Source organism: Bombyx mandarina, chromosome 17 (genome assembly GCF_030267445.1).
Source record: "Bombyx mandarina strain Sakado chromosome 17, ASM3026744v2".
Lineage (NCBI taxonomy): Eukaryota > Metazoa > Arthropoda > Insecta > Lepidoptera > Bombycidae > Bombyx > Bombyx mandarina.
Window position 1 is genome coordinate 16,055,331 of NC_143223.1, and position 20,550 is coordinate 16,075,880.

The following is a 20,550-nucleotide window of genomic DNA, read 5'->3' on the forward strand; positions in this document are numbered from 1 at the left end:
TACGCTGGTGCCCATATACAAAAATAAAGGGGATGTGCAAGACAGTGGCAGCTATCGGGGAATAAACCTTATGTCTAATAGTATGAAAGTTTGGGAGAAAGTGATAGAAAAGCGATTGCGAGATGAAAGTGAGATCACCCAAAACCAGTTCGGGTTCATGCCTGGTCGCGGGACAACGGACGCCATATTTGCACTCCGCCAAGTGTGCGAAAAACATCGCGACGTGCACAGGAATCTGCATATGGTGTTCGTTGATCTGGAAAAAGCGTACGACCGAGTACCTAGAGCAGTTTTGTGGTGGGCATTGAATGAGAAAAGTATACCTGGTAAGTATGTGAGGTTAATCTGTGCCATGTACAGTCGAGCCAGGACGTATGTACGAACCGCCGCGGGGAATTCCGACGAGTTCAGTGTGGCAGTGGGCTTACACCAAGAGTCTGCACTAAGTCCCTATCTCTTCCTGCTTGTGATGGATGCCTTGACATCGGAGATACAGGAAGAGCCCCCTTGGTGTATGCTGTTTGCCGATGACTTAGTGCTCGTCGGAGAAAACGGGCTCGAGGTCCAAAACATACTGGAGAAATGGCGATGCAAGTTGGAGAGTGTTGGCCTAAAAATCAGCAGATCGAAAACCGAACATCTGTTCTGTGATTTTGGCGGTCTCTCCAATTTTACACCCATTTCCCTCGACGGAACACCTTTGCCAGTATGTCAAGACTTCCGATACCTAGGGTCTGTTATCCAAAGCGACGGTGAACTGGATCTTACTGTGAGGCACAGAATTAACGCAGGATGGATGAAATGGCGGCAGGTCACGGGCACCATATGTGACTCGCACATCCCTCTTCCCCTAAAAGGGAAGATATATAAGACCTTAATAAGGCCTGCCGTCTTGTATGGATCAGCCTGTTGGACAACGAAAGTGGCGGATGAAAGGCGATTGCATGCAGCAGAGATGCGAATGTTGCGATGGATGTGTGGAGTAACGAGAATGGATAGAATACGGAATGAATATGTTAGAGGAAGTCTGAAAGTGGCACCTGTGACAGAGAAGCTGAGGAGTGCACGTTTGGGATGGTATGGACATGTGATGAGACGAAATGAAAATGAGGTTGTTAAGAGAGTGTTAACTATGAATGTGGAAGGATTTAGAGGAAGAGGTAGACCTAAGAAGAAATGGATGGATTGTGTGAAAGACGATATGGGTAGGAGGGGAGTGAGCAAAGAAATGGTATATGATAGAAGAGTATGGAAGGAGAAAACATGTTGCGCCGACCCCAGGTGACTGGGAGAAGGGCAGGATAATGACACCCACAGTTGCATCTTTTTTTTTGTTATTGCTTAGATGGGTGGACGAGCTCACAGCCCATCTGGTATTAAGTGGTTACTGGAGCCCATAGATACAACGTAAATGCGCCACCCATCTTGAGATATAAGTTCTAAGGTATATGTAGTTACAACGGCTGCCCCACCCGAAACGCATTAATGCTTCACGGCAGAAATAGGCAGGGTGGTGGTACCTACCAGCGCGGTCTCACAAGAGGTCTTACCACCAGTCTTCGACCTGATATGTCAAAGTAGGAACGGCCATTCACGTTGTAATGTCAGTGGCTTTTGGTAACCGCTTAACACTAAGCGAAATCTATGCGAGTGTGTCCTGAGGGAAAGCTAATTTGCTTCGACTACCATAACATAATCAAAGCCCACCTCGCAGTAAGCATTCCTGACAAAACATCAAAATTAGATTTATTTTCATTACTACGATGTACTTGTAACTAAATTTTGAGATGAAATCAGTAAATACGTCAAAAAACACATAAACCAGGAAATAACATTTATCGTGATGTAAAGACGGGACCGATCGCTAGTTCAATGCACCAAAATCAATTGTATCGATTAAAGATATGCGTAGCTATGCGGATTAAAAAAAAAAGATTAAAAGAATATAATCGCGAAATATTATCATGCAAATTGATTACTAGTGTGATTCTGTACTAGTTAAGACGTAATATTTGTTTGAGTTTATATGTACTAATTCATTGGTGAGTAAAGACTTTTTAATTTTTTTTAGAAAATTTGAAGAGTATCTTTATTTAAATTGGATTCAGTTGCCTTATCTTCTAAAGTTTCTTTATTAATTTTTATTTTTATTTAATCTTTTTTAATTCTATTCTAGAATCACGAGTTACAATACTCTATGTTCAAGCTTGTACATTTTTAGAATTTTCACCACCGTCACGTACATGCCGTAACGAGAATCGGAATGTTTTCTCTGACGTGTATTTGGACTACCTACGTTGTATGGAATGTCCACAATTTCTTGACTATTGTCATATTTTAAGATACATCGCGGTTTTTTCTATAAATTAATTTTTTGGTATCAATGGATTATTTTTTCGTTAAGTGGGAACCGCAGCTTTTTTACTGGTGGCAGGACCTCTTGTGAGTCCGCACCGGTAGGTACCACCACCCTGCCTATTTCTGCCGTGAAGCAGTAATGCGTTTCGGCTTGAAGGGTGGGGCAGCCGTTGTAACTATACTGAGACTTTAGAACTTATATCTCAAGGTGGGTGGCGCATTTACGTCTTAGATGTCTATGGGCTCCAATAACCACTTAACACCAGGTGGGCTGTGAGCTCGTCCACCTATCTAAGCAATAAAAAAAAGCTTAGGGATATCGCGAAGGTCAACATTACTATCATCAGGGCATAAGGTGATCTTAATATATCTTCTTGTCTCTCTATCTCTCTTCCCAGCTATTTATCCCACATGGTAGTGGGGTTAGCTTTCCTTACTTTACTCCTCCACTTCGTTCTGTCTTCGACATCTTCGTCAGAAACACTTTAATAGATCTTCTTGTCTATGGACATAAAAATGAATGTTTGTTCTCTCTGCGTCCCACAACTATTCATCGGATTGTCATGAAACATCTTACAATTCGTACTCCATTGGTTGTCGCAAGTCTCACAGACAATATAAACTAATTTTACGGCTTAACTCTACCACCGGTTCCAAAAAAAGCCACAGTCCTGAGAAGAACCGGCGAAACAAACTTAGGGGGCTTTTTTTTTTTTTGTTTTTTCTCAAATATTTTCTTTTTTTTAAATAAATAGAAATATTCACAATAAAAGAAAAAACAAGTCTAAAAAATTTTTCATTATTATAATAATGAAAAATGAAAAGGCCAGGAGCGAGCGCCTCATTCCCACGTAGTGCCATCTAGTAAATAATCCTTAACTTTATAATATGCCTTGTTGCACAAACGTTCCTTAACAGTTTTCTTAAATCTATGAACAGGTAGTAGTTGAACGTTTAGTGGGATCTTGTTGAAAAGCTGTACACCCAGCCCCCTAAAAGAGTTGCTTATTTTCTTAATTCGAGCCGCCGGCAACGCAAGCCTATGTTTGTTCCTAGTGTTCACATTGTGCAAATCGCAGACTCTGGGGAATTCTTCAATGTTTTTACGCACGTACAATAAATTTTCAAAAATGTATTGGGACGCTAAAGTTAGAATTTTGATTTCCTTAAACTTGTCCCTCAAGGATTCCCTCGGGTGCATATTATAAATAGCACGAATAGCCCTCTTCTGCAGGATGAAAATCGTTTCGACATCGGCAGCATTGCCCCATAGCAAAATGCCATAGGACATAACACTATGATTGATCTTTTTATCAGAACATGATCACTTTAATCTGGTTGGGTGTACTTCTGGTGACACTGACGTTACACCTCAGGAAGGTGTACTCAAGGTTCAAAGATTATGGCGTGAACCACTTCACGCCGATCCCGGTATTAGGAAACGCTGGTCCAATAACAGTGCGACTTCGGCACGTTGCTGAGGACTTCGATATGGTGTATAAAGCTTTTCCAGAGGACAGGTAAGTCAAGTGGATATTTTTACGAATGTGTAGAGTTCGAAAAATTAGGTAGAAGTTCTATTGTACGGGACCCGAACGATTTGCAACAAGAATAAGCGCGAGTTTAAAGCCTTTAGGTACTTTAAGTACTAATCTCATTCGTTCTCATGCGTTCGGATTTTCGATAATCCCATTCTCACGGATCGTTTGGAACCTCTGGGTCTGCGGAGGGATTTCGGTTCTCTTTGTATTTTGTACCGTATGTTTCATGGGGAGTACTCTGAGGAATTGTTTGAGATGATTCTATCATGTCCTTTATACCATTGCACCGCCCGCCACCGGAGTAGAGTTCATCCGTACTACTTGGAGCCACTGCGGTCATCCACAGTGCGTTTCCCGAGAAATTATTTTTGCCACGTACCATTCGGCTTTGGAATGAGCGGTATTATTCTCCTCCACGGTATTTCCCGAGCGCTATGATATGTCCTTCTCCAAACGCGGCTTTTACGGTAGGCAGCGACTTGGGTCTGCCTCTGGCATTGCTGAAGTCTATGGGTATCGGTAAACACTCACCATCATGTGGGCCATATGCTCGTATGCCTGCGAAGGCATTACATTTTTTTCTAAGAATCGGGGAAAAAAAAGGAATATGCAAATCACATCAGCGTATAATTGATTTAAAATAACAAACAAAATACAAAACTAATGAAAAATAATACTGAATTCAACAGAAAAAAACATAATATGCATTATTAAGGGCAACTAAAGTCAGATCTTAATAAAAAAAGACTTGGCCCACATGAACTTTCAAATAACAAAATCATCAAAATCGGTTCAGCTAGAAAAAAATTCAGAGATAACATGCATAAAAATTAAGATACAGTCATATTGAGAACCTCCACCTTGTTTTAAGGCGGTTAAAAATAGACAACGAGACTTCAGACGAGTTTCTAAGTAGGTTTTTCCTTATAAACTTGGCTATAATTTTGTTATTTAATTAATCAAATGTTATCGATTTATCGAACTTTATCGAAATACAATCTTAATACTTCCAAATCACGTTTTTAGGTTCACAGGCAGATTTGACTTGCTGCGGCCCACGGTTATCATCAAAGATTTGGAACTCATAAGGCAGATCACCATAAAAGACTTTGAGCATTTCCTGGACCACAGAGCTTTGGTTGATGACACCGCTGACCCATTCTTTGGCAGAAACCTATTTTCTTTAAGAGGTTTTGATATTGTTTTACATAATATTTAATTGAACAGGCTCTTTGTATTTTCTTGGGGTTTTTTGTGAGTCGTAGACATAGTTCGGTTTCAAAATCTAACAAGTTTTTATAACCTGACGCTGATGATTCTATCACAGTAAATATACAATAACGGATTCGTACCGAAAGTGTTTTAAAAATACACTATCGTATATATCCAACGAAAGTAATTTTATGAAAACAAGGCGAAATTTAGTTTGTAATTTCAGATAAAAATCAGTTCAGCACTTTTCTATTAAAAAATGAATTGATACATGAATTAATTGAGGTATCTTTTATTTCTTTAAGAGTTGTAACAATCTTGGTTAATATCCTTAGATAACATAGCAATAGCATAATATAACATAGCATAAGAATAAATATTAATTGATTTTCGGACAGGTCAAGAATGGAGAGACATGCGGTCCACGTTGAGTCCTGCTTTCACCAGCTCCAAGATGCGTGGAATGGTCCCTTTTATGGTGGAAGTTAATAACCAGATGATTGATATGATTAAAAAAAAAATTGTGGCTAATGCGGGTGAGGAGTTTTGTTATATGATTTTTTAAGCTTGTATAGCTACGATAAAAGTTAATTTGGTTATATTCTACGAATTTAAAGTTAGTTGTATTCGAGTTACCGAAATTGGTTGTGTGGCCATCTAATTTATGGCTAATTGGTATTTTCTGGAGATAGGTCGTATTGTAAGTTTGAAGTAAACTGTGATGATGTAGTATATTATTTCTATTATAGATGGCTACCTCGACTGTGAAGGTAAAGACCTGACCACTCGCTACGCTAATGACGTGATAGCGTCCTGTGCATTTGGCGTCAAGGTGGACTCCCATACCAATGAGGAAAATCAGTTCTATCTTATGGGTAGGGACATGGCGGATTTTGGATTCCGAAAGATTATGGTATTTCTCGGTTACTCTTCGTTCCCGAAATTAATGAAGGTTTGTTTGAATAGGTACATAATTGATATAGTTGAAGCATAAGCTATCTATGTAACCATTAACTATAGTAAATGGAGGGGTATCAAGCTTCTAGACAACTGCGGTTCACTTTGACATTAAGCTTCTTTTGGAATACGAGATTAGAGCTTAAGAGCGCATTTGTACAATAATTACCCTGGTCTCGAACCGAAGCTCTTTAGTGTACTAGCTTACATGTTTGGTATAACATAGTAGCCCAAGAGCCCGCAACGGTCAGACCTTCGTTATTTTATAAAAGCTGAAAGTTTCTCTGTGTATGTCTCCAACACGAATTTAAAGTACTATTTTATATACCTTTACTGCCTGTTACCTGCCCAAGTAACCACAATTGGAACTCTATAGTCGCGGGTCGTTCTTACCTGTGTTGGAGATATGCACAGAGAAACTTTCAGCTTTTATAAAATAACGAAGGTCTGGCCGTCGCGGGCTCTTGCTCTATAGTAAAAAACCACTGAAGGAAAAATAATAAGATTAGTCAAAATCCTTTTTAGAAATTCAACGCCAAACTTGTGTCTGATGAGACTGGACATTTCTTCACCGATTTAGTTCTCAGAACGATGGAAGACCGTGAGGCTAAAGAAATCGTGAGACCTGACATGATTCATTTACTGATGGAGGCAAAAAAAGGTGAGACTATCTATCTAAGTACTAACCCAGAATATTGAATACCACGTGGTAAGTCCTAGAACATATTCCAGCTTGAAGTATAGTCGTGACTTGGTCCTTCAATGATCTAATTTTTTTTTGAGTAGATTGGTATGTTTCATGATCCTTGTTTTAAAAGGAGACCTTAAATGTGAATTCCTTGAGAGGTGAATTGGAAATGACAGGAAATATCGATAGAGGTGTAAGGTAGCTTCCTCAAGCCTCAGACCAGAACAAACTAATGCTTTATAGCAGAAATGGGAAGTTTACCCTGTACGATTTTATGATTTGCCACACCAAAATACTTAGGTGTTTTAGAGGGAAGGGCTATTCGAGAAGAATAAATTTATGGTTTGATACAGGAATGTGGAACAGTGGCTGCTTGGGGACATCAGGATGACGTAGTCGTAGGATGAATATTAGTACATACCGTTATTGTTGTTATATTATATTATAGGATCTTGCAAAACTTTTAATTGTTCTATCTAGTAGATTTTGATGTATCTAATTAACGTTAGGCTATAGGTTATAATATATACCTACTATTACGAAGTACGTATTCGTGTTAAAGCAACTATGTGACTAAAACAGAACTATGCCTGAACTAGGTCAAAATAGGTAATTGAAAACGTAACTTAGTATTTGACTATCGGACAGGCTAGACAAGGCGTCTGTAACATTAGGTAGGGCACCACGGCCTAGCCCTACTTTGAGTTTCTACCTAACTTTAGCTTAAGCATATTTTATGACCGGAAAATAGTCTAAAAGTCGAACACACTGAGACTGTATCAAATAAAATAGGAGATTGATCTGTAAATGTAATATTAACCATTTTCACGTTTTGTGGTATGAAAATTATAGTATCCTCTTGAACTTTCATTATAAAAATAGGGAAATTAACCATATCTAATTAGTAAGATAAGATTTTTAATTTATTTTTCCTTTTTTTTAATAATTATTATTCTGTTATAATACAATGTGTATTAATTGTATGTATATTTACGGATATATGTATGTATGTATGTATGTAGGTATGTATATGTATGTATACATATATGCATATGTATTTCACTGGATTGGTACACCGCGCGTAGTTCGTTTCCAAATGATTCTTGTCCACCTGATGGTTGTCTGGAAGAGATCGCTCTTACCGATAAGACCGCCAATTGTACTTTTTGTGTTTAATGTATCGCACTGTTTATTTGATTTTTGGTGTACAATAAAGAATACTCTCTCTCTCTCTCTAAGATATGTGCAGATAAATTGGTAAAGTGTTGTCGTCCAGCCAATTATACGAAACGTAGACAATTGGATATTTCAAATTAGTTTAGTTTTAGTCTTATGGTATTCATGTTTTATTTTATTGAATATTATATTATACATTTTGGTTGTAGGCAAACTTTCTTATGATGAAAAAAGTACTAAAGAGGCTGACACTGGATTTGCAACAGTCGAAGAATCCGATGTCGGAAAAAATACTATCAATAGAAGTAAGTATTGTAACGTTATTTCGGTTGACTAGAGCTAACAGAATCGATTGAAAATTGTTGAAGATAAACATTAGGGATTAACATCACTTTATTGAAAAAATTGTATTTTAAGGTGAACTATTCTTGTACCTATATTTATTCAACTTTTTATCTATCTTGTGGTTACTGGAATCCATAGACGGACGATGATGTCGAAATATCTATTATAATGTATATATAACAGATTTCCCATCCATTAAAGGAGAAAATACAGCGCTGTTTCGCGGCTGAAATACTTGGAATAATAGTATTTACCCGTATAGATTCAAAATACATCTAGTAGGTTAGTAGTAATGTGTAATCGATAAGACACATTTCTGTAGGTCAATTATTTTATAGCTCTAGTTATTTTATAGCTTTAACTGGTACGTTTTTAAAACAATAATTTTAACTTACTGAAACGTTTTTATTAATACGCTTTTATTAGCTTCAGACGTATGTATGTTAGTATGTAACGGAATCTTTGAACATGATTTTAGCCCTCTTCCACACGTCGGATTAACTCGAAATTTGGCATACTTATTAAGGACCGATGACAATTCAATATTTAAAAAAATATTGATAATATTGAAATTCAACTAAAAAATGGAAAATAAATAATAGCTTAAGAAAAAAAAAGCTTTTATAGAAAATCCAACTAAAAAGTAGAAAATAAATGTTAATAAATTTGAATTAGAAACAGTGTAAGAAAAAATGATTTTATTGTAAAAAAAAGTGGGGTGCTTTTCAGGATATTATCAAAATAACCCTTCTTCTCATATCTGTTCATAAAGTCTGATACCATGCACCCCACGCTTTTTTTTACAATAAAATAATTTTTTCTTACACTATTTTCAATTTTTTTATTTTTTATTTTTCGATCAGTCTGGTCCGACACCGATTTGATTGCCCAAGCAACCCTCTTCTTCGTGGCTGGCTTTGAGACTATTTCGTCGGCGATGTCGTTTGCACTCCACGAGTTGGCTTTGAACCCTGAAATTCAGGACCGTCTGGTGCAAGAGATCAAGGAAAACTACGCGAAGACTGGGGGGAAATTCGATTTTAACTGTATTCAGGATTTGACTTACATGGATATGTTTGTGTCGGGTACGTACATATATGTATTGGCGAAATAGGTCATTATAATAATCCTTGGGCCTTTTTTTTTAATTACTTAGATGGATGGACGAGCTCACGGCCTACCTGGTGTTAAGTGGTTAAGTGGTTACTGGAGCCCATAGACATCCATAACGTAAATGCGCCACCGACCTTGAGATATGAGTTCTAAGGTCTCAGTACAGTTACAACAGCTGCCCCGCCCTTCAAACCGAAACGCATTACTGCTTCACGGCAGAAACAGGCAGGGCAGTGGTACCTACCCGCGACTCACAAGAGGTCCTACCACCAGTAAGCCTTCCCAATGGCTAACAGAGAACGTCTGTGACATGATGATGATGACGATGTATTTTCAATAGTTTTAAGATTAGTCTATCCGTTTAAATAATCTAATGCTAGTGCTTCGTCAGTAAAGTCTTGGGAATCATAATGTCCTTTAGAAAAATTGGTGGCAGTTCCTCATTAACACCCCTGATCTTTTGTTTCTAGGAAGTGATATCATTTGGTGATCAATTAGATACCCAAAATACCGTCGTAACTTTTTGTTTCTCAGACAGAATATTGAAACGTTTCTCTGAACTTTGCGTTATTTGGCATTCACATTACTTATGCATATGTGCATGGGCTCAACGAAATTAGCACATGAAATATTTGAGTGTGACTTGGTTACTTATTTTTACAGAGGTACTTAGATTGTGGACTCCAGTAGTCGGCATGGATCGTCTCTGCGTCAAAGATTACAATCTGGGAAGAGCGCACAAAAACGCTACTAAAGATTTTGTCGTGAGTGAAAATATATTTTCTAACTTGAAGTTCAAAATATTACCTTCTTCTTCTTCTTCTTCTTCCAGTGCCTCTTCAATCCTGAAGGTTGGCCGTTAGCTTTCTATATTCGTTTTTATCTGCAGCCAGCCGGAACAGCTGTTCGACGGAGGCAATACCGGTCCACTCCCGGATATTCCGGAGCCATGATTTCTTTCTTCGCCCAGCACGTCTCTTTCCAAATATTACCAGAGGATAATTTATTTATGATTGTTATTTCATAGTTGAGTAAACGAGCTCATGGCCTATTTATTTTTAAGTGGTTATGCATTCTATACACAACAGAATCTGGCCACCTATAGCCATTTGAGACAAGAGGTCCAAGTTTCAATTGCATTCTGTAGTGAATATCCCACACTTTTTAAGGAAATAAGTGGGATGACGGCACCTTTTTGTGCGAACAAACATTACCAACTTTATGCTTATTTATATTTTTTTCCGGCTTAATAAGTAATATTATTTTGTTCATCGTGAAAGTCATTAGTGAGCTGTATTGAGTGTGTATTTAATTGGAAAAATTGATGTATGGGGCTTATGTGTGAAAAAATGTTTTATTTTATTTAGATAAAATTTCGTGTGAAAGTATTTTATAACCTGGATATTAACAAAGGATGTTTTTATCATCGCAAACGATATGTCCCGGGCAGCGCCCCCTATTTCTGCCACAATAAAGCGACAGTGTGTTTACCTCACATACTCGCCCGGGAATGGTACGTTCTTGTTACAGTTTGACAGCCGTTTCTTTAACGTAATTGTAACTAATCTATAGTTAGTTAGCTTTGATTTTTTTATGTTAAACAAGCACATCATTACGGATCCTCCTGATCCATTAACGGTGCTTTTAGACACCACAAGCACCGGTCACCGTCCTCGTCGAACCCGTCGCTTGCGACGAAGGGCTCGACGAGTGAATTAACCCACAGAGACAGCCCACTGAGTTTCTCGCCGGATCTTCTCAGTGGGTCACCCATAGTGGAGAGCCCATAGACATCTACAACGTAAATGCGCCACCCACCTTGAGATATAAGTTCTAAGGTCTCAGTATAGTTACAACGGCTGCCCCATCCTTCAAACCGAAACGCATTACTGCTTCACGGCAGAAATAGGCCGAGTGGTGGTACCTACCCGTGCGGACTCACAAGAGGTCCTACCACCAGTAAAAGCTTCTGCGAAGCACTGCTTTTGCTAGGGTCAGTGTTAGCAACACTCCGGTTTAAGCCCCGTGAGCTCACCTACACACGTTAGGGTGAAGCTGAAATAGCCTCTCAAGGCTATCAGCATAGGTAGGGGAAAAAAATTACGTGTAACACAAAGTGAACTGTATTTGATAAAACAGAAAGGAAATACTTCATTATTTTCACTTCCAGCTCCGCAAAGGCGAAGGTTTGTCTATCCCGACCTGGTCAATCCATCACAATCCTGAGTACTACCCCGAACCTTATAAATTCGATCCAGAGCGCTTCTCCGAGGAAAACAAACGGAACATCAAACCGTTCACTTATCTACCATTCGGGACGGGTCCGAGGAATTGTATCGGTGAGGATATTGAATTGCTAGGGCCAATCAGTCACCTCAGTTATCATCTCGGAGCGGAAACGTCTTGCCTGGGAAGTTATCCAATTTACTGCTGGTAGGACCTCTTGTAAGTTCGGTCGGGTAGGTACCACCACCCCGTCTATTTCTGCCGTGAAGCAGTAGTGCGTTTCGATCTGAAGGGTAGGGGAACCGTTGTAACTATACCGAGACCTAAGAACTTATATTTCAAGGTGTCAATTTACGTCGTAGATGTCTATAGGCTCTAGTAACCACTTAACACCAGGTGGGCTGTGAGCTCGTCCACCCATCAAGCAATAAAAAAAAAATGTGTGCAATTCACACGTGGTAGAAGTGAAACCTTCCAAAATTAAAATACAATTATCCTAAACGTCTTAAGTATATGTAAAATTTTGTCATTAGTAAATAATTGTAAGGTAGCGCCCTCTGTGAATTGATATTTTAATTTCACGTATAATCCTAAATTAAAATTCACTACAAAAGCTTTCATACACACGTTAGTATTAAAAAATCTCACAGATGGCGCTGTATTAAATCGTATGTATATTTCTGTCTCATTCTTTGCTGGCTTCATCCTACACATTTTTGTATTTGTGTCTCTTACCTGTCGTTTTTTCCGTTGCATCCGATTTGAAATCACAACGACTCTAAAGAAGTTTTCACTTCAAAAAGTCAACGCCTCAACTGTGAACTTCTTTTTTTTATTCCTTAGATGGATGGACGAACTCACAGCCCACCTGGTGTTAAGTGTTTACTAGAGCCTATAGACATCTACGACGTAAATTGACACCTTGAGATATAAGTTATTAGGTCTCAAGTATAGTTACAACGGCTGCCCCGCCCTTCAAACCGAAACGCATTATTGCTTCACGGCAGAAATAGGCAGGCTGGTGGTGCCCACCCGCGCGGACTCACAAGAGGTCCTACTACCAGTAATTACGCAAATTATAATTTTGCGGGTTCGATTTTTATTACACGATGTTATTCCTTCGCCGTGGAAGTCAATCGTGAACATTCACTTCGAATAACTATATGGAGGAATGATAGGCTATTAGGCTTAAGCGACGTTTTTGCAATATCACAGGAGATGCACTAGAAGATTGCACAAAGTGGGAATGAGTTGCTCGCTCCGGCCATTTCAATATTGCAATAATTGTTACGTTATAATACTCATTGTAATAATGAATATTTAAAAAAAGTTGAGCTGAGTTTCTTGCCAGTTCTTCTCAGGACGGAGGCTAGTTTTTATGAATTGGCGGTAGTTCTTTTTGATGTTCAACAAATATGTACTTTCATTTATGTTGAATAAAAATTTTATGACTTGATTTGATAAAAAAAAAATTGATTTGAGAGCCTTTTAAAGTTTGTAACTTGGAAAAAATATCGTAACAAAAAAACTTCTTCACTTATTAGAATAGGGTGAACTTAATTTAAGTTCAATTGAAAACATCGAATTATTGATGCTAATACCAAATTAAGTCATCGTGGCTTAAAGGATAAAACGTCCGGTGAATTCGTATCTAGAGATGCAACGATGTTCGAATCCCGCTGGCAGGTACCAATTTTTCTAATGAAATACGTACTTAGGAAATGTTCACGATTGACTTCCACAGTGAAGGAATAACATCGTGTAGTAAAAATCAAACCCGCAAAATTATAATTTACGTAATGATTGGTGGTAGGACCCCTTGTGGTACCGCCATGCCTATTTTTGCCGTGAAGCAATAATGCGTTTCGGTTTGAAGGGTGGGGCAGCCGTTGTAACTATACTGAGACCTTAGAACTTATATCTCAAGGTGTGTGGGGCATTTACGTTGTAGATGTCTATGGGTTCCAGTAACCGCTTAACACCAGGTGGGCTGTGAGCTCGTCCACATATATAGGCAATAAAAATAAAAAACGTGCCTTTAATTACAAAGATAAATGTCACGTATTAAGCGAAATGTTGCTTAAACTAAATTGCCTTTCACCTCTCGATATAACTTTTTTTTTAATTCTTCATTTAATTTAATAATTCTTTTTAATTTAATAATTAATTTTCACTTTATAATGTAACTATCAGCTAATGCTCCAAACTGTGCTTTTGATGAAATAAGTTTAAAATTATCATTAAAATTGATTTCATTAAAAGACCTTTGGTGTGTCAAGGTGTCACAATTAGTTCATTTTTAACCAAGTAAACTTAGTTGGCAGTCATAATTAAAATTACTTGTACAGTTTTTCTCGCTTTTTTTTAATTGTCATTAAATTATTTCCGAAGTGACCAACACTTTACAGTTTTCGTGGTCACGGACGACTAAGTTTTTATTCTTTGACGTTTGAATAATGTGTAAGTACCTTCTATCTTTTTAACAAATAGTTAAATATTTCTAGGCTAGAAAAGAAAATGAAAAGTCGAGTATAGGAAACGTCGGAAATAATATAACAATGTCACGCGCTGGGGTTCGGAATAAATAAAAATTCTACCGAAGTACAAATTAACGCTGTATTAACACTTAACAACCACTTTAAAATTCTCAATTCAGTTCTTCCTCTTCGCTTCAGGTGATCCGTTCGCTGTTTCGCTTCGAGTAGAATCGCTTACTAACTGACTGCGTGCCATCTCTGCAACGTGTTTATAGTCGATACGACACCCTAGATTTATCGAGTACATTCTGGAGAAATCGAGTAACTTCGATGTGTGATTCTGATATCTGACAGTAGATGGCGTTGTACTTCTCGATTTTACAAATATCTTCAATATTCGTTTAGGCTATTCGGCGATAGATGTCGTTACTCTTACCGGTGCAACTATAAAAATATAAACGTGATTACGACTCTTAAAAACCTAAGAATATTTAAATGGTTGTGTGATGTACCTTATGTACTACTTTCAGTACTACGACCAGTCTAATCTTTACTAGGAAGGCTGTGAAGACTGGGGCTTGATATTGTGATATGTACGGCCTAACTGTTTTATATGAACGAGCAGTTTGTCTATTCTTTTTTAAATTGTTGAAGTGAAACTTCTTTAGAATCGTTGGGTTTGATTTCAAACTCGATGAAACAAAAAAATGAAACATGAAGTTAAAATATCAATTCACAGAGGGCGCTACCTCATACTATAAAACATGATTTAAAATTATTTCTATTCAATTTGCTATCAACAGATGTCGCTGCACGTAAATTCAACAATTCCTGAATCGCGATGTCGAGATGCGTTACACAGTTGATAGACGTTCTCGTATTTCTTTTGCTAAATCATACTTACCTAGCGTACAGATATCGTGATCATGCAGGCGGTTCCCCCAGGGTGAGGCTGCTCCATTGCACTGCGGAGTGGTTGACCCTTGCGATTGTTCTTATTTTTTATAAGTGAAAACTTCTACCATGTGTGACTTGCACACACACACACATTTTTTCCACATAATTTTAATATAAGCTTCTCCTCGCAGGTTCAAGGTTTGCTCTTTGCGAGGTGAAAGTCATGTTATACCAGCTCCTGCAGCAGATCGAAGTTCTTCCGAGCGACAAGACTAAGGTTCGAGCGAAATTGGCGAAGGATACCTTCAACGTCAAGATCGAAGGAGACCACTGGATTAGACTCAAGCTTAGGGATTAGATTTTCAAATAAATTGTTTTTACTATTATTTATTCAGATTTTTTATTCTCATATTATATTTTACTAGCTGACCCGGCAAACGTTGTGTTGCCTTAAATAAGTTTCTAGGGAAATTCTACTGTAGAAAAAAAAACCTCCTTTAACCACATAATACCTCATTATAAACAAAAAAAAATATCCAAAAAAATTCACTTAGGGGTATGAAAAACAGATAGTAGCCGATTCTCAGACCTACTGAACATACTATTGATACACAAATAAAACCAAAAAAACATGGCTGAAAAATGTATAATATTGTATAGCTCTCAAATATATTAGGTGTATAATCTATGATGTATAGTGAGTACGTAAGACAGGAGACCGGCTTCGTCCTCATCCCTACTACGTGATGTTTGCTGGATGAGTGGTGACACCTGGCGGGGATAGCTGATCGATTGATAGTTGATCAGTAGTCGACCGCCGAGGGCGGGAGATCAATTTCAATTAAAAAAAAATCATAATTAAAGGAACTTGATATTATAAACTCTGAATAAGAATTTATAATATCAAGTATAATTATAATATTTGATTGCCATCTTGCAACCTTATTGCGGATCTGTGCATAGAATAAACAATATATTAATCGGAATGGAAAAATAGGGGTTGATCGTATAAGAGTGAAAATTTAGAGTAATATGATTTTTTTTATTTTAAGTCATGACAAAACAAAATAAAAAACTTGCCGAAAAAATTAAAGTTTATAATTAACAAATAAAAAATAGGGGTTGATCATAGAGGGATGAAAAATTGAGAGTAACATCAGATTTTTTATTTTAATTCATGATAAAATAAAAATGAAAATATTGCCAAAAAAATTAAAGTTTATAATTAACCAATAAAAAATAGGGGTTGATCGTAGAAGGGTGAAAATTGAGGATTGTATGTATTTTTGTATGTTGTATCATAAAAAAATAGAAATTAAAAATTTTGTCTAAAAAATAAAAAATAAAATTTAGGGGTGGACTACCCCTAACATTTAGGGGGATGAAAAATAGATGTTGGCCGATTCTCATAGATACCGGATAAGCACAAAAAATTTCATCAAAAGCGGTCAAGCCGTTTCGGAGGAGTATGGCAACGAAAACTGTGACACGAGAATTTTATATATTAGATATATTTATCTATAGAGATGATTACAATGTTTGACAATACAACATTAACAGTAGTGCAATTGTTGTTTGTGTTCATACGTACGTGTCCATAGGTTTGAGTTCTAATGCACGCTGACTATTTTTAAATGATTTAAAAAAAAATGTTGAATTAAATTTTGGCGGTGTTAAAACTTATTGGAACATTTTTTGTAAAACATCAATAATGAAATTCTAACCAATACAAGAGAACTCAGAGTGCCGTGGAAGATTCTCCATTTATAATAGGAAGCACTCCTATATTTTGTATCCTACATCTAATAGATGCAAGGTCGGGAATAAAAAAAATTAAATATACATAGTTTTCTAAGTGTTTTTTTCCATAACTTTATAAGTCACCCAAGAGTTTTTTAGACTTAGTTACAATAGTTAGAGCCGAATGAAGGGTCCGGTAATATTTGATATTTTAGTCTGTTTAACTTATTAGGAACGCGTAATCTATGCTTTTAAATGCATGTGTTAGAACAAACCCATTTACAAAAATATCTCGAATGTTTTCAGAGGTCTCGGCACGTCAGTCTCAATTGCTTTATCGTTGCTGTCGCTGACTACTCCCTGAATGCTATTCACGCAGAAGCCAGTCACCGTTGACGCCCTTCATATTCACCGGTAACTGTACTCGTCGAACTCGGCAAAGGGTTTGACGTGAAACTTTACCCATGCATCAGCTAGCTGAGTTTCTTGCCGGATCATCTCAGCGGGTCCCGATTTCAATCCAATAGTAGATTCATTCGCGAAGCAGCTGCTCTTGAGTTGTTAGGCCTAAGCTGTTAGCAAATCCCACCCCTTCTGGCTGAGCGTTTGCATGCCCACCTGTCCTGGTGAAACTAGAAAGGCTTCCAGGCCACCTTCCAGCCGAGGCCAGTATTCCTTAAATCATAAAAAAAAGATCTCAGCAATACCAGGGATACAACCAAGCCGCTGCCTACTATAATGTAAAGTAACAATGCAATAGAAATCACGGTCTTACCTAATTTTTCAGTCGAGCTATAATCATTTCCGATGTTAATAATCAATTTGTTGAATTTCTCCTATTACCGAGAGCTCAATTTTGTACTCTTGGTTTTAATCTACAGCCTTAGCTCCAAATATCGACTTAGACCAAATGTCATGCGAATGTTTTATCTGAATCTTCATATGGTCTTTTTACGAATGAATTGGTATTCTTTTTGATGAATCTACGTCAGGTTAGTGGACACTGAACATTATTGCCCACATTTCAAATTGATTTTATTCGATTCCACAATATTGTTATCTCGGTAAGGCAAAATCGATATTGTATCGAATCGCCGTCAGTAATTCAATCAAGTGGCTCTCTGAGACTACATCGACCGCCAAATTGCCTGACACTGAGACTCAATTGTCTTGTACTGAATGTGATTTTACCAAAAGATTTTACTCAAATACAATATTAATTATTGCTGAATCCACAATAATTATAGAATAAAATTATTTGTTACTCATGTGCGTGGATGAACTCAAAGCCCTCCAGGTTTTAAGGATGTTATGGACGTTAAGGATAAAGTAGAAGGAAGGATGGATGAGATAATAATAATTGTAAATAGACATGCTTTAACAAAAACCGACTGCAAATAGAAAAAAAAAACATATTCCAAAACAAATTAATATACACTAAGAACAATAATCATCAAAATCGGTTGGCGTGATATTGAGTTATTCATCTATTTGTCGCGCACGTACTTAATGCACATTTAAGACTTATATGGTTTTCTCATGGATACCATTATCAGAACTGGACTAACTGGATGAAATGGGACCACACGGGAAGCGTCAGCTTTTTAATAAAAAAAGAATCATCAAAATCGATTCACCCAGTCAAAAGTTATGAGGTACTTCTGATGAGTATTCTTCTGACCGGTATGAGAGTCTTCTCTGTATCTGTCTAATGTATGAGAGTATCTTTTGAAGTCGGTTAAAAAGCGTGATTTTGGTAACTTAAATAACTCTATAACATTCTATTATTCAAAAATATTTTCACTTTCTACGTTAAATAGACCAGTGTCGATAATTTTTAAAACCAAAAAAAATAATAGTAGGATGAAACCCATTAGAAAAGGAGGGGAATATTATAAAAATTAAAAGAAAAATAATTTACGAGCGATCTGAGCTCGGGGAGGGGTTGGGGGGGGGGGTTTAAGGGTAAAAAACGGTTTTTCTCGATTTCCGGCAAAACTAAAAGTCCTACGGAAAAAAGTCAAATGGCAAAGTTGTAGGTAATAAAAAGATCTAAAACTTTTGTATTAACACTTTTTTCACATAACCTCAAAATTTATGTAAAAAATTAAAAAAACCAAGCTTTTGGTTTTTTATTTTTATCTTTTTCAAAAAAAAAACTTTTTTCACGAAGTTTTCTGAAAACTTACCTTATTATGTCCCAACTACGCTGTAATTTATTTGATTAGAAATATTTATTTTTTCACCTTATTTTGAATTAATATCGAAAAAGTACCCTAATTTTCAATCGAAAATTCACCCGTCAAAATATCAGCTTTTTTCAAAAAGTTGGTATGTTTTGTGTTCGTTGAAATCTCTACTTTCCGATGGTGAAAAAAAATATATATGTTACCATAGTAAATCTTCTCAGAAAATGCAAATAATCGAAAAAAACTCTAATTTGAATATATATTTTTTTAATAATTATATACAATTTTTTATTTTAAAATTTACACTTTAATTACTCGAAAAACATAAGAATACATGTTATATTGATAAAAAAAATTGCAAATCAAAATAAACCCTGGTCGAAGAGGCGGGTAAAATTTAGCGTTATGTCAAAGTATTTCACGCGGACGAAGTTGCGGGCAAAAGCTACTTATTTTATAAGTATAAATATTATATGATCTACATTATTAATTATATGTGTAATCAAGTATTTTATTCAATTGTGTTGGGCGTAATTCTAAAGAACATTCAGTAACAAACAGTTCTAGGGTCCCCATTTACTTAGTCTGGCCATAAATACTGATACAATTAAAAATTAAAAATAAATCTATCGCAAATAACATTTATTACTTTTACAGTGTGTTAGTTTAATACATAAATATAAAATAATTTAAAGTATAAAAATTCTTATTCGCAGTGGTCTCCATTGGCTGCAATACAGTCCTTTAAACGTTGAGGCCAGTTATCAATAGAAGCACGCACTCTTTCCATGGGAAAAAATTTCACTGCCATTCGTACGGATTGTTTTAGGGACTCCAAATTATCATGGCGTTTAGAGCAAGCCGTACTCTCTAAAATTGACATAAATCATAATCCAGCCGATTAAGATCGGGACTAGACGACGGCCAGTCTTCAGCTCTGATGAATTCCAAACGTTCGTTTCCAACCAAGACTGCGTAGACCGAGCTTTATGTCCTAGCGCCGAGTCTTGCTGGAAGGACCATTCTTGATTATTGAACATGGTGTTGTTAAGGGGCTTCACTACCTTCTCAAGAATGGTATCTTGATACACTTGTGCCGATGTTTTGATACCTTTTTCACAAAAGTATGGCTCAGTCACTCCTTCATAGCTAAAATACCCCACCAAACCATCACTGAAGTCGGATAGTGCCCACGTTGCACTCTGTCGACTAATTGGGAAGCTTCCTTAGAGCTTCGAACATCAATACTGTCACTTTGTTTGTTAAAATGTTGCTCAATTGTAAAAAATTTCTCATCCGTAAATAAAATTTTTCTATGATCTCCTTTTGCGTACCGCTTCAGTAGTTGTTTCGATTTTACCACCCTATTCTCTTTTAAATTATCAGTTAAGAAATGACCAGTACGTCTCTTATAGGCTGCAAGTCCTAAGTCATCTTTTAAAATACGCGACATGGTTCCAGGTGCTTCATCTCCCGAGATAAAATCTTTTGCTTTCGGACAGGATTTCTTCGAATTCTTTCCCTTGCTGCTTTGACCACCTTTTTCGTACGAACACTACGTGGACGGCCAGATCTTTTTCTGTCACAAACAGAGGAGGTCTCATTGCACCTATTAATAGCCCGGTACACAA

At 37.0% G+C, this 20,550-nt stretch overlaps 1 protein-coding gene across 1 annotated transcript; it reads left to right on the top strand.

Annotated features, from left to right (window-relative positions):
- Positions 1 to 1,964: 1,964 nt before the first annotated feature.
- Positions 1,965 to 15,376, top strand: Cyp9a22 (cytochrome P450 CYP9A22). Its single transcript, XM_028181163.2, has 11 exons — positions 1,965 to 2,042; positions 3,676 to 3,878; positions 4,926 to 5,089; positions 5,510 to 5,647; positions 5,861 to 6,063; positions 6,594 to 6,729; positions 8,142 to 8,237; positions 9,141 to 9,362; positions 10,054 to 10,154; positions 11,561 to 11,729; positions 15,182 to 15,376. The coding sequence occupies exons 2-11, from the start codon at positions 3,679 to 3,681 to the stop codon at positions 15,346 to 15,348; spliced, it is 1,596 nt and encodes a 531-aa protein (XP_028036964.2). The 5' UTR covers positions 1,965 to 2,042; positions 3,676 to 3,678; the 3' UTR covers positions 15,349 to 15,376.
- The last annotated feature ends 5,174 nt before the right edge of the window (positions 15,377 to 20,550 follow it).